The following is a 12,692-nucleotide window of genomic DNA, read 5'->3' as shown; positions in this document are numbered from 1 at the left end:
AAGAATGAAAAATGTCTTTTCCAAATATTTTAGCTCTCCAGTAGGATGCCTGCTGCTAAGGAAAACCTCCAATGATCCAGGTGAAATGTGTGAACTGAAGAACGAGAAATATACTGCAGAGAAACTTATTTTAAACAATGCCCACTAATGAGGAATTTATGGAGGTTTCCTAACTAGATCTTCAGTTTCATAGTGAGGTGTTCGTTGCAAGAGGTTTGAAAACAAATTGTTAAAATTAGCAGTAATAGAGTTCTAAGGGCCAGATGGCATTCACAAATGAGTTCTAAGGGAAAAAAATGCAGAATTTCAACAAAGATAGACAAATGTCAGGGTATTGGGGGTACCAACAGTGGTCCTGGGCACTCATACCCATATATGTCACAGGTGTAGCTGCATCCAGCCCCATCTGTACACTGATACACAGGCAGCAAGGGCTCTAAGTTAGGATGCAACACATCTGTGAAGAAGGACTAAGTTTAGGGCTCCAAAGACAGCAGAAAAGGAAAGACTCGATAAAAATAAAGACACCAAGAATCAGGCAGACAGGATGGTTATGGCACTGACTGCATCTCTGGAATGCACAGCTTGACTCATGTGCCATTTACACAGTTACCTGTCCTTGAAAAGTAGCAGAATTATGGAGAAGGGATGCAAAAGTAGCAGAACTATAGAGAAGGGAGGCAAAGATATTTTGAGGACAGAACAGCTTTTCCAGTGTGAGAGAACATTCAGTCTGGACAAAAAAATACGATAAAGGTTTTTAAAAACAGAATTCTCCACATCATTCACAATAGACAATTATTATTCAGTATTTCTCACAGTACAGAGAAGTCCAGATGTAGAACACATAATTATGATAATGAAATTTATTGCCAGAGAGTGCTAGGAAGGATAAAAGGCTAGAGGACAATTAAGCACATCCTTGGAAGTTAACCCCATAGGGGAGGGCTGAACACAATGATCTGGACTCAGTCTCCAGTTTGGGGCATCTCCCACCTGCAGGAGGATATTTGGAGCTGTGTGCATTTTCTATGTTTCTCACACTTTCTCCCTCAGCACCACTGCTGTCCCTGTAGGGGACACGACCATGGATATGCAGCTTTAGCCTGCAGCACAGCCTCCCTTGGGCTCCCCACTCCATCTCCATTTATTCCACAACCAGGCAATATGATAAAGCAATCACAAGTCCTGTTAACAGTAAGGATGAAAGCTGGAAACCTAAAAAGCTGCTAAAATGATAAGCAAGTAATCCGATGTTCTGTGATTGACATCTTTCTCACTCCTGCTTTTGCACCCTTGTCCTGCTCTGCAGTTCCTGACAGGAGCTCAGGGTCCCTTCCCAGAAGTTTCTTTGTAAAAGAACTTTCTGTAGGATGGGCCCCTTCTGTTTTCAATGTTGGCTCTTGGTTAGAGGGATGAAGAACATTCCTCAGAGGGCCGATAAGTTAGTGTAAGCAACAATTCCACAAGAACAGTAATATGAAACAAATGTAGGATCACGGGCCATAAACACTCTCCCCTCCTACCCAATGTTGAATCAAATCAAAGCAGAGGAAGAAAGAATAAACACAAAAGGAACTGCTGGGGTGAATCTACTGTAAAAGGTCTGAAAAGAAGCATGTCCCTATCAGGACTGCCTGCTGCCCCAGGTGATGTGAGAATCCCGCACCTATGGCCCTGACTCCTCCAGTGTTCACACTGCTGAGTGTGAGAGCCAAAGACATTAAAGAATCACAGAATAATTAAGGTTGGAAAAGACCTGTAAGGTTATTGTGTTCAATCATTAACCCAGCACTGCCAGGTCCACCACTGAACTGTGTCCCTAAGTACCACATCTACATGGGTTTTGAACACAAAATAAAACAGAGGAGAACAGGAGAAACACACATGGCATGTAGCTGTCTGAAAAAACTGCAGCTATATCCTCATGAAATACCTTCTCAGGAGTTAATCTGTGGAACCTCTGCAGAAATTTTTCCCTGCCTAAATTTCCTGAGCCTGCCAATAAAAGCTGCAAGCAGCCTCAAGTCATTGCCTCCCCCTTTCTTCCCCCCCTCAAAAAATTATCAGGAGGGGTCAGCAAAGCGTACTCAAAGAGAAAACAACCAGTCCCAACATATGGAGAGGCCTCTCAGAGGTTCCCTCGCAATATCCTTGGTGATCAGCCTCAAAGGCACGCTGAAGTTTTCATTTCACAGTAAGCCTGTGTGTGCCCAGAGCGCTCTGAGCACTTGGAGCCATGGCACCTAGGGCAGATTCCTTCTTTTTTAGCTGCGTGGGAAGCTGTGCTGTGTCTTACAGACAGAGCAATTGCCTTCCCCCAAGGCAGCCCCCACATTAAGACCCTGTGCCCCAGCCCTCCAGCACAATCCTGAATATTTAGGTAGTGCACTTCAGAGCTAAGGTTTTTAACTTTCCTCCTCCCCTCCGGCCCCTGGACATTTCTGCTGTCATTTCCATTTGGGACACTGATTTGATGGTGTATTCCCTGTGGAATCTCTTACAGCCCAAACCTATAGACCTTTTCTGAATTGTTTGTTGGGTGGTTTTTTACAGGATTTAGCAGTTTTCATGGCAAAATATGCAGTGACAGAGTTGGGAAAAAATCCAGTAAGGATGGGAGATGAAATTCCACAGCATTTCACCAAAGGAAGGAGGCAAAACACAAAATCACCATCATTTGCTTCCTTATATTACCTCAGATATTCTCACTTAACACCCTGGTTCCTGGAGTCAAGAGCCAGATATCAGAGCTGCAAAGAAAAACCTTGCCATATGCAAAACTAAAAGGCTAAAGAAAGGTCATAACAGAAAATAAAAGCAGTATGATATTTAATAATTTATTAGAATGTGACTCTTAACCACAGGGAGGTTTTGTGATCTTTGAACACCTGTGTCTGTCAGAGCCGGGAAAGGACTTGGTCTGTTCTGTTTCTTTCTAAAGACACTGAGAGATGGGCTCATTTTTCCTTTGGCAAATCCCGTACATACCACAGGCAGGGGGCTGTCCTCGCCTCCTTGTGCCCGGCACCTCTCGGCCCTGGGTGTCCGCACACCAGCACTGTCCCCGCTGGTGGCACTGCACGGGCGCGTAGCCCCCGTCGGCGGCGCAGGACGGCACGAAGGGATGCTGGAAGCGCAGGGCTGCGGAACGCTCAGCCTCACACCTCGAGGGGCCTGCAAGGAAAACAGTGCGCATCAAGCAGGGAAAGCTTAGAGCTTCAGAACCATCTCTGTTTGATCCCATTGCTGCCTATTTGGGAGAAGAGGAAAAAAAAAAGGAAAAAAAGAAAAAAAGTTTAATTTCCTGATCGTTTTCAGTGATGCGTCAAGTGTCACCAGCTCAAAACACAAATTCTCCATCCTCTTTTCCTTTGAAGAGTTTGCCCCACGGTTTTCTACTGTAGGTATTGATTTCTGAAAACTAAAAACAGAAGATAAAACCTCAACACATTTTTCAGCCATAGGTGCAAGTAGGCAGAGCAGGAATATCTCTCCCAGGGAACCATGCTGGAGGCTGGGGGAGCTCTGGCCCTTAGCACAAAAGCAAAGCTGGTCAACAGAGACAGATGTGCAGCCTGGGGGACTGATTTGAAGGCAAACATCAATGTTTCAGGAGAGAATGAGGCATTGCTCCTGCAACCAGGTCTGCACCTGACTGTGGAGATTTGGGCTGAGCCCACCTCATTTCTCTATTTCCCTCTGCAGGGAACTGAAGACTCTATTCCTGTCAAACTGGCCTTAATGGCAGAGAAGGCAAAAATTCATCAAGTAAATTTTCTGGGGTATGATCTCTCCAATACAGGACTTTACACTTTGAACACAAATTTTGCTTGTTTATGTCAACCTGAATCCTACAGCCTAAACACTTCTCACCTTCAAGAACTTTCCAGTTGCACCCAGCTACCTGTGTGAGGCACTGAGAACACCATGTCAGAGCAAGCTGTTCAACGAGGGGACTCTGACAACGTTCCTAATTTGAGTGGCTTCGGGTGACAGTGTGAGAGCTGCGTAAGTCACCAGAGCATCCCCCTCGGTGGCTGATGAGCGAGGTCACATCTCCATCTTGTGGCTGGTACAGCTTCATCTGTGCTGACAGCTGCTGCAGCCCCAGCTACAGTCAGAGCTAAGCCAAAACCACTGTGCAGTGCAGAGGGAAGATGCTTTCCAGACTCCCCAGAAGGATCAGCTTGTCCCAAAGCCAGAAAAACTGTGTGACTATATGGCCAGAAGACTGCTATCAGTATCTGCTTAATATTTCTGGTGATGCAACTCCTTAGCAAGAGTCAGACACGTCAGAGGAGTTTGGGACTTTGGATGGGAGGGTGAAGTATCACACAGGATTCAAACACTCCCCAAGAGCCAAGGCAGTTTGTTTTGGGCTCTGGTCTAGGAGGGAGGAGGTACCTGAGCTCCTGTCCTGCAGAGTTCATTGCCTGTAAGCAGAGAAACTCTCTCCCCATGTGCCTGCCCTGACCAGGGAAGGAATGGGCCCAAGAGCAGATCCAAAAGTTCAGCCTTGCCGACTAAGGCTCTACAAATTCTTGTGTGGTCTCCTGGGAATGGAGTATGTTATGGTCAGTGTAAAATCCTTCCTATTTCTGAGTATACCAACATAAATTAGGGAGCATTTTCTGAGGGTTTTAATTTAATAAATCAACAAATCCATCTCCGCAATCTCAGGGCAAGAGATACGGAGAGTTCATGGGATTTCAAATAATGTGATCTGCAGGCACGTGGGAAAGCATTGATCAGAGGACAGGTACAATCTGCTGGTAAAGAACATACAATGCAGAGAATAAAAGCCAGCTGCAATTCAGGGACCTTGATTCTTTCATTCAAACTGTCATATTATATGATTTTAGAGCAAAAAACTCCTAGAACCACTCTCCTCAACAGTAGATGTCACATATAAGCTCCAAAACTGCCACCTAATTTAGAGGGCATCACCGGGGTGCTACTTACACCTGAACTTGCCAGAGGTGGCCAGCTGGACCCCCAGGAATCGCCTCTGCAGGATCCGATGGATGCTGGTCTCTGTGAACGTGCGGGCAGGCTCTGGTACGGAGAAAACCGTGTCGTAAACTTCGTCTAGCAGCAGTTCCAAGCCTGGGAAACACAGATTTTTAGACAGGGCCTGCTTTTAAGACAGAAGTCAACCTTATACTACAGGAGCAAAACTGGGAGACTCTCAGGGAAAGTAAATCCAGTTCTCTAAACAAGTCAAATGTGGAGTTATACCACATAACCCTAATGCACCACATCCTGCACCCAAGTGCTGGGTGCCCAGACACCACCTTTATGTCTTGACATCTACCAAAACAAGCAGAGGAAACATCCCATAACTGGCAGTAGGCTGTGGTTTTGTTAGAGCTAAAGAAATTGATGGTATTTTGGAAACTGACGTTACCAAAACCAATTACCAGTCATTTTGGTTGCATACTAAAAACCAAGACAGTCAGTAGTTTCTCTGAGTGCGTGCACGAATTTTTTGAGAACTTCTTTCTTTTCTGGGAGTTAAATGTTGAAGTTCTCATCTGTCATCTAAATTTTTTAAGCTATTGTGCTTTGTATCTTTCCCCTTTAAAAAAAAAAAAACAAATTAAAACCACAGTATAAGGAAGGTCTGGAAGTCCTCAACCTCCTCATTCCTCCTTGCTTACAAAAGACCATTTATTCTTCTGAAGTGTCCCATTAACTACTAACATGCCTAAATCCTGAGGTCATGAGAGAAGAGGATGTCCCTGCCCATGGTAGAGAGGTTGGAGTAGATGTTCTCTAAAGGTATCTTCCAACCCAAACAATTCCATTATTCTACCTAAGCAAGAAGAAAAGAGTTCATTCTTCAGCCCTTCATATTCTCCTGGCTTTGCTAATAGGACATATCGAATATGACACTGCTTTCTAGTGTGGGCAGAAATTGGACATTCAGAAATCCTATTCCACATCCCAAAGAGGACAGGATTAGCTCCCAGGCACCAACTCCACTTGTTGCTGACTGAAGCTCTTGCTCCAAAGGGTGGGATTTCATCAGTGAGCTCCAGCCCTTCCCATGGGCATTACACTGGTCACAGTGGTCTTACCCCTTGCAAGAATGAAACTGAAGTTCCAAATGAATCTGAAGACTGATAGTTGTTATTTGTCTGTTCCCTTGGGAATTCAGCGCCTCCCAGATTAAAGGATGAGATGCTGGAAGGCACTTACCTGTGTCTGCTAACTCCCTCCCCAGGCTGTCCACGCAGTAACAGTACCCAGAGATCTCAGGGAACGTTTCCTTCACGGAGCTAAATTTTTGGAAAGCCCTTGGGAGCCTGGAAGAAAAAGTAGCCTGCTGTGAAGAGCCCAGGGAGGCCCATCGATAATGAGAAAGTATCAGCTGCTTCATTCCTGATTTTATAGGAGAAAGATGTTTGCAGAGCACAAGGCCACTTCGGTCTCCTTTTGGCAACCAAGCTCTGACATGAGCGAGATCGCTCTTTCAGCAGAGTAACAAGTCTCCTAAATGCCATTTTTTCTAAAGAAATAGGGGGTAATCTCCCTTCAGACAGATTTCTGACCCTTCCTAAGCATGTACTCAGCATCTAACACTCATTTTCAATTCTATTCTCACCTTTGAAAGCCTGTCAAAGCATGTAAAATAGACGGGCGTTGGCTTAATGTTATTGCAACACCCTTTCATTAGCTCCTTCCACAAATCTGCACGGGATGGAAGAATGCCTAAAATAACAGGTTGCTTCCCCTTCCTTACATGCCATGTATGCTCTCTGCACTGAATTAACTACAAAAGCTGATAAAAACGTCGCTAATAGCTTTCATTTTCAGGGCATGGTTCAATTGATTAAGGAGAAGGAGAAAGGGGTTTTAACATGCTACAAGACTGATTTTTGCTTCTGGAGATCAAAGAGATGGTTTCCAGTGTAATATTCGAGGAGTGACAACAGCCAGATTCCAGCAAAGCAATTATTTAAGACAGAAACTTAATAGGGTCGGAGTTGGAAAAAATATGATAAATGTGGTCTTAACTGACAGACATCCTAGGGTTTCTTCAGGAAAAAGATAAGTTTTCCTAGTTTCAAAGTGACAAGTTCTAAAACAATCATATTATTCCAGGGCACATCCCGTTATCCTGAAATACTATAAAGGTCTGGTGTTCCAGATGCATGTGGCTTATTTGGGAAAACCTAGCAACAGGGAAGCAGAATTTTCTGCTAAAGACATTCAGAGAATTACACAAATTAGGATTTTACCAAGAAAGGACACTCAGTAATGAGAATATTGGTGGATTAGGCACTGATTAACTGTGAAAAAGCAGTTCACAAGCCATCCTGTGAAACTGTGACCAGGCTCAATTCAGTGCCACACTCCAGCAGCCTCAGGGATGCTCTAGCATGAGTAGCCTGAGAACAGCAATGAAATGCTTGTCTGGCTCAGAGCTGGTGCTCAAGTGAGTGGTGCAGAGCAAGGGGCCTTTGCCACCTCCAAGACTCTGCCTGAATCATAGAACATTCTGGGTTGGAAGGAACCTTAAAGACTATCTAGTTCCAACCCCTCTGCCGTGGGCAGGGGCAGCTTCCACTAGACCAAGTTGCTCAGGGTTCCATCCAGCCTTGGCCTTCAACACTTCTAAGGATGGGGCATTCACACCTTCTCTGATAACCTGTGCCAGTCCCTCACCACTCTCACAGGAAAGAATTTCTTCCTAACATCTAAATCTAAACCTACCCCCTTCCAGCCCAAAGCCATTCCCCTTTGTCCTAACACTACATTAGTTTAAAGCCCTTTTCCATCTCTCTTGTGGCCCCCTTTAGATACTGGAAGTGCTATGAAGTCTCCTGAGAGCCTTCTCTTCTTCAGAGTGAACTCTCTCAGCCTGTCTTCATAGGAGAGGTGACTCCTGGGAGCTGCACCACCTCCTGTCAGGAGAGCTGAAGATGTTACTGCTTCCACAGGACATCAAAGCTTGGGAATGCACAAAGCAGCAGCCCCTCTGTCAGAGGAAGGGGCTGTAACCTCAGGGCTGTCCCAGTGTTACCCAGCAGTGCTCCCGTCTCAGAATTTGCACATCCCTGTGCAGTGTTGCTTTGCCCTGGCATCCTTCCACATCTTAAGATTAAAAGTCCACTGACTCCCTCGACTTTGGATCATCAAATCCTGCTCCACTGCTGACACTGGCATGCTGAGAGAGACTAAAATGTCACACTTCAGGGCCCAGAGGGGCTTCTGACAGCATGAAAACAATACAATTTAAGGTATAAACACATAAATACCATATTCCTATGGTCTTCAGTGTACACATAAACATCTTGGAGTATTTCAAGACCTTTCAGCTGCCCTGGATTATCATGCACTGCCCACTGCCCAGTCAGGAATATGATAATTTCTCCACACTGCTCAAGTTCTTGGAGCTCATCACCTCAGCCCCTGAACCTCTACATGAGTGAAACAGGTTCAATGAAAAAAGTGGATCCTGCCTCTTTCATCCTCAACATTAAGAGGTCACATGCACAGTTATGCTACTTTGGGGCAGATGCGCAATCACATCTTGACATTCTGGTTATTTTTGTTGCAATTTGAGAGTAAAGCTAAATAAATTACAAACAGATATAAATTAGGCCCATACAAACAAGAGAGCAGAACTTTTCTCACCTTATGTGGAAAACCCACTTCTGACCACATTTTTTCTTTTCTCAGACTCTTTAACAGCCCTCAAAATATGTAGTAATAATGTAGAATTCCTCATTTATCAGAGCCAGTCCAAATCAACTGTGACTACATTTAAGTTATGGATAAACTTAGAGTGTCTCTGTGTGTTTCAACAAGAATGCTCACACTCAAAAACACAGGAAAATAAATAAAAGTGATGTTGTTGAACTTTTCTTCAAACTTTGAGTCTCTGCTCTTGGCTTCCAGCAAAGACAACTCACTACTGATTATAGCAAGAAAGTAGAAAGATCTTCCTTGACTTTTGATTTTTTGATAATTCCCATCAGTCTGCTACAGGGTGTTCTATATGGCTGCCCATCCACGCAGGACCTGGACACAGTCCATACAGAATAAGTAACAGCAGCCAAGCCCTCAGGGTGAGGCAGGAAATTTGGGATCATCTTTCTTTTTGGAAGTCTTCTTTTTGGGAAAGTCTTAGCTCTAAACTTCTGAGTTTCTCCATTTGCTTGTTTGGGAGTGGTGGTTTAACATACTGGCTTATTCTGGGATATTTATGAAGGTCTAGGGAAATAATTTGGAAAGAGAGTTAGGATGATATCTCTAGATTTCAAAAATCAGTGTGTGGAACCAAAGAAAGTTGCTCCACTGGTTCCATATGAACATAAAATACAGGTTTAGACCCCTGTCCAGCTACAGTCCTTTGCTGTGGAACTCATCCCTTCAACTCCATATTCTGCCCTGGTTTTGGGAAGGAATAATGACATTTCAGGCAGGAATAGTATGAAAATAAATATATTAATGACCTGAAATACTCAGATACGATGGCAATAGGTTAAGCCAATGCCATAATTACAAGGCAGACAGCTGGGAGTAAAATGATCCTGCTGTGATTAATTACATGACATAGACAGAAAATAAATCCAATCTCACAGGTCTTTGCAGGCAAATCTCCCAGTGGGAGGGAAAAAATGTCAATTTAAAGCATTGATTTCTCCACTGTAATTGCTTTTTTAGCATTTCCACACTCCACAGACCAACAAACAAAAGAGCCAGATTATTTTGCTCTCACCAGAATAACCTCTCCTGAAGCGCTGACAAATTTGCACTGTGCGTTCAGACCTGACTTTCAAAAGAAAAAAAAAGAAACAAAAGAAAAAAGAAAAAAAGAAAAAAGAAATCCCTCCAAACAGCAAAATTGGCATTTACAATAAAATGCCTTTGCTGCTACAGAGCCAAGTCACAACGAGATGCTATGTTTATTGCACTGCCCTCCATGAGGGAAACTGGTGCTGACTGAGGTGCCGAGTCAGTGGCACTTCTAGGGACACCAAAAGGTTTCTCTGGAGAGTCTGAATATCTGCACCAACACAAACTCCTCTCCCAGCAGTTCCCTTTGCCCATCCCTTATGTCTCCATCACAGTATTAATTCCCAGCTCCTCCACAGGACAACAGCTTCCTGCCCCCACAGACAAGGATTTCACCCGGTGTTCTGAAACATTCCCCAACCCTCTGCAACCACCTAAAGCCAGTTGTGCACAGCACAGCTGTCCATCACGTGCTGGTTCACCTGTGTGAGCAACCCCAGAATTTCATCTTTGCATGTTGCCACTTGTCCGTCTGCTTTCATCTCCCATATGGAATTGTATTTCCTACCTCATACATATATCCAAATTTCTCTGATCCTTCTGTATTTATCTTATTTGCTCTTGTCTGTCTGTCTCAGAAGTAGCCCTGGCTACTTTTCCAAACACAGATCACAACATGTTATCCAGTGCTGTGTGAGGACACACCAATTAAACTGCTGGGATGGAATACTTTTTTTTTTTTTTTAAATCAGCAGATTTAATTCAGAAGAAAAAGTTTTTTTCACTTGGTCCGTTCTTCAACAGAAAATAACATTGTGTGCAGTTACAGAATAAAGGCTTCATGAGGCAAAAATCACAAAAAAGCAGTCAGACAGTGCCTTGAAGGGGCATGCAGGATTACCTTCCTGCTTCAGAAGCCTGAGCTCTTACCTGTTGTAATTGTGAACAAGATCAAAAACACTCATGTCTGTTGTGTTGACAAACTTGCACTGGACGGGCAGGAACTCTCCGTCTGCTGAGCACTGTGGTGGGCTCTTCTCCCCAAACCCGTGCAGAATGCGACGGTCTCGGATCTCACAGTTCCCTGGACCTGATGGGGAAAAAAGGTAATGTTTATTTGTGTAACTTCCCACAAACAGCTGAATGGCCACCCTGTTGTCTAAAAGGGGGTTACATTCATTACATTGAGCAGGGACACTGAGGTGCATCATCTTGTTTTTATGAAGAGCAGGGAATTGGACTCAATAATCTTACATGTCCCTATTCACACCAAACCTTTCAAACTTACAAAACCCATCATTTTGTTGAGTATTACTTACACTGTGCTGGCTTTCCTCTTTGTCTGGTGCCATAAATCTCCATTCCTTCTGGATCTACACACCAGCACTGCCCCAGCTCCATGTCACACTGCACCTTGTCAAAAGCCCCGGAATCCAGGCACTGAGGGATGTAGGAGATACTGCTGCTGTTGATGTATCTGCTCACCAAGATCCTCTGCTTTTGCAGCTGGCAAAAGGACAAGCCTGAAGTACCAGAGAGGGGCACTGTTAGAGGAAGGTTCTGCTTGGGCACTGAATCATTTATCGAAGCAACATCTGAGTTTTCTCAGAACTACAAGTTCTGAGCCTGCCACCCAGGTGGCATGAGGACATTGATGGACTTGAGGTTATGAAAATTGGTACAGAGAAGCCCACCACAGATGGGGTTGAAACTCTCCAACTCAAAAGCCATTACACTAAATCAATCGTTTATTCACAATTTATCTTACTGAGACCTTCATAAATACAGATATCCAGGTGTATCAGGTTTCCATGATAAACCCTGAAGAAACTCCAGAACTTCCACTAGAAAGACCTAGAAAATTACCACAAACTAGAGTCCATCAAAGTCTGGGGCTAGCCTATTCTGGATTTCAGCATTTCAAATGCAGATTGAAATGGTTCTTTACTCAATCTGAGCAAAAATAGAAACTTTTTACTTACAAGATATGGGATATCCATTCTGTTTGCTGCCAGGAACCTCAACACCATTCTCATCTACACACCAACAGGAAAGACCATTCCTACTGCACTGGACTGTCCTGAAGAAGATCACAAGTAACATATTTTATTTTGTGTGTGTAGTCAGTACCAGACATAAACAAAACCATAAAGCAAACCAAACCACGTCAAATACTTTAAAATCACAAATAATGGAACTGGCAAGAGCTGCATTTCTGGTGACTTTAATCAGTGGGAGCCCTTAATTCTAGTAGTTCTCTGAATTCTTCAGGGATTGCAGATATGTGACTTGAAGTCATTGAAGAGGCAAGCAGGTTGGACAGAACCCTAATTCTCATTATCTGAGATTCACCAAACTCTTTGAGACTGTTTCTAAGTCAAATCTAGAATGGTCACAGTTGCCACCAGACGCAATAACAATAGTAAAGAAATTACAATCTGTACTCAGCCTCAACTTTAACTTTTTAGCTTCTTGAACCTTCAAGCAAGATGCTGCTCCCTAAATCACTGTTCTCTGTGTGGTTTTTAGTTCCTTTACTGCCTTTAGAAAGAAACCTGACTGTGCCACTTACGAGGGTGGATAAGTTCTCAGTCACTTGGCTGAGCTGTGCCAGCTGGCTCACACATTCACCCATGAGCATGTGTAGGAAGACAGCAAACTGCACCAAGTATTTAACATGCAAATAATGCTGCCAAGATTAGTCTGTTAATGTTAAACTGACCTCTTAACCCAGAGATTATTTCCAACAACAGGGAATTCATTTGGGAGAGGCTGGATCTGTGACATGGCTCAGTGAAGTCACTTCAAGTCTTCTGGACTTCCCATTCTCCAGTGCACAGATACAGTGGCTCTCCAAGACAGGCTAAAACTCTCATTACCAATAAAGGTCATGTCATACACCAGCACATTAATAGCAGGGATGAATTACCTGAACTGGCCAT

At 43.9% G+C, this 12,692-nt stretch overlaps 1 protein-coding gene across 1 annotated transcript in view; it reads right to left on the bottom strand.

Annotated features, from left to right (window-relative positions):
• The window catches only part of TG (thyroglobulin), a 148,057-nt gene extending 135,365 nt beyond the window's left edge, over window positions 1-12,692 (bottom strand). Inside the window, exons 1-6 of the mRNA XM_017739044.1 lie at window positions 12,680-12,692; window positions 11,070-11,273; window positions 10,681-10,840; window positions 6,205-6,311; window positions 4,966-5,109; window positions 2,992-3,177 (exon numbers count right to left, since the gene is read on the bottom strand). Of these exons, the coding sequence (XP_017594533.1) occupies window positions 2,992-3,177; window positions 4,966-5,109; window positions 6,205-6,311; window positions 10,681-10,840; window positions 11,070-11,273; window positions 12,680-12,692 (814 nt within the window). The remainder of the gene's footprint in view (window positions 1-2,991; window positions 3,178-4,965; window positions 5,110-6,204; window positions 6,312-10,680; window positions 10,841-11,069; window positions 11,274-12,679) is intronic.

This window comes from Corvus brachyrhynchos, unplaced genomic scaffold (assembly GCF_000691975.1).
Source record: "Corvus brachyrhynchos isolate BGI_N302 unplaced genomic scaffold, ASM69197v1 scaffold187, whole genome shotgun sequence".
NCBI classification, from domain to species: Eukaryota; Metazoa; Chordata; class Aves; order Passeriformes; family Corvidae; genus Corvus; species Corvus brachyrhynchos.
This window is presented reverse-complemented; position numbering and strand designations above follow the sequence as displayed.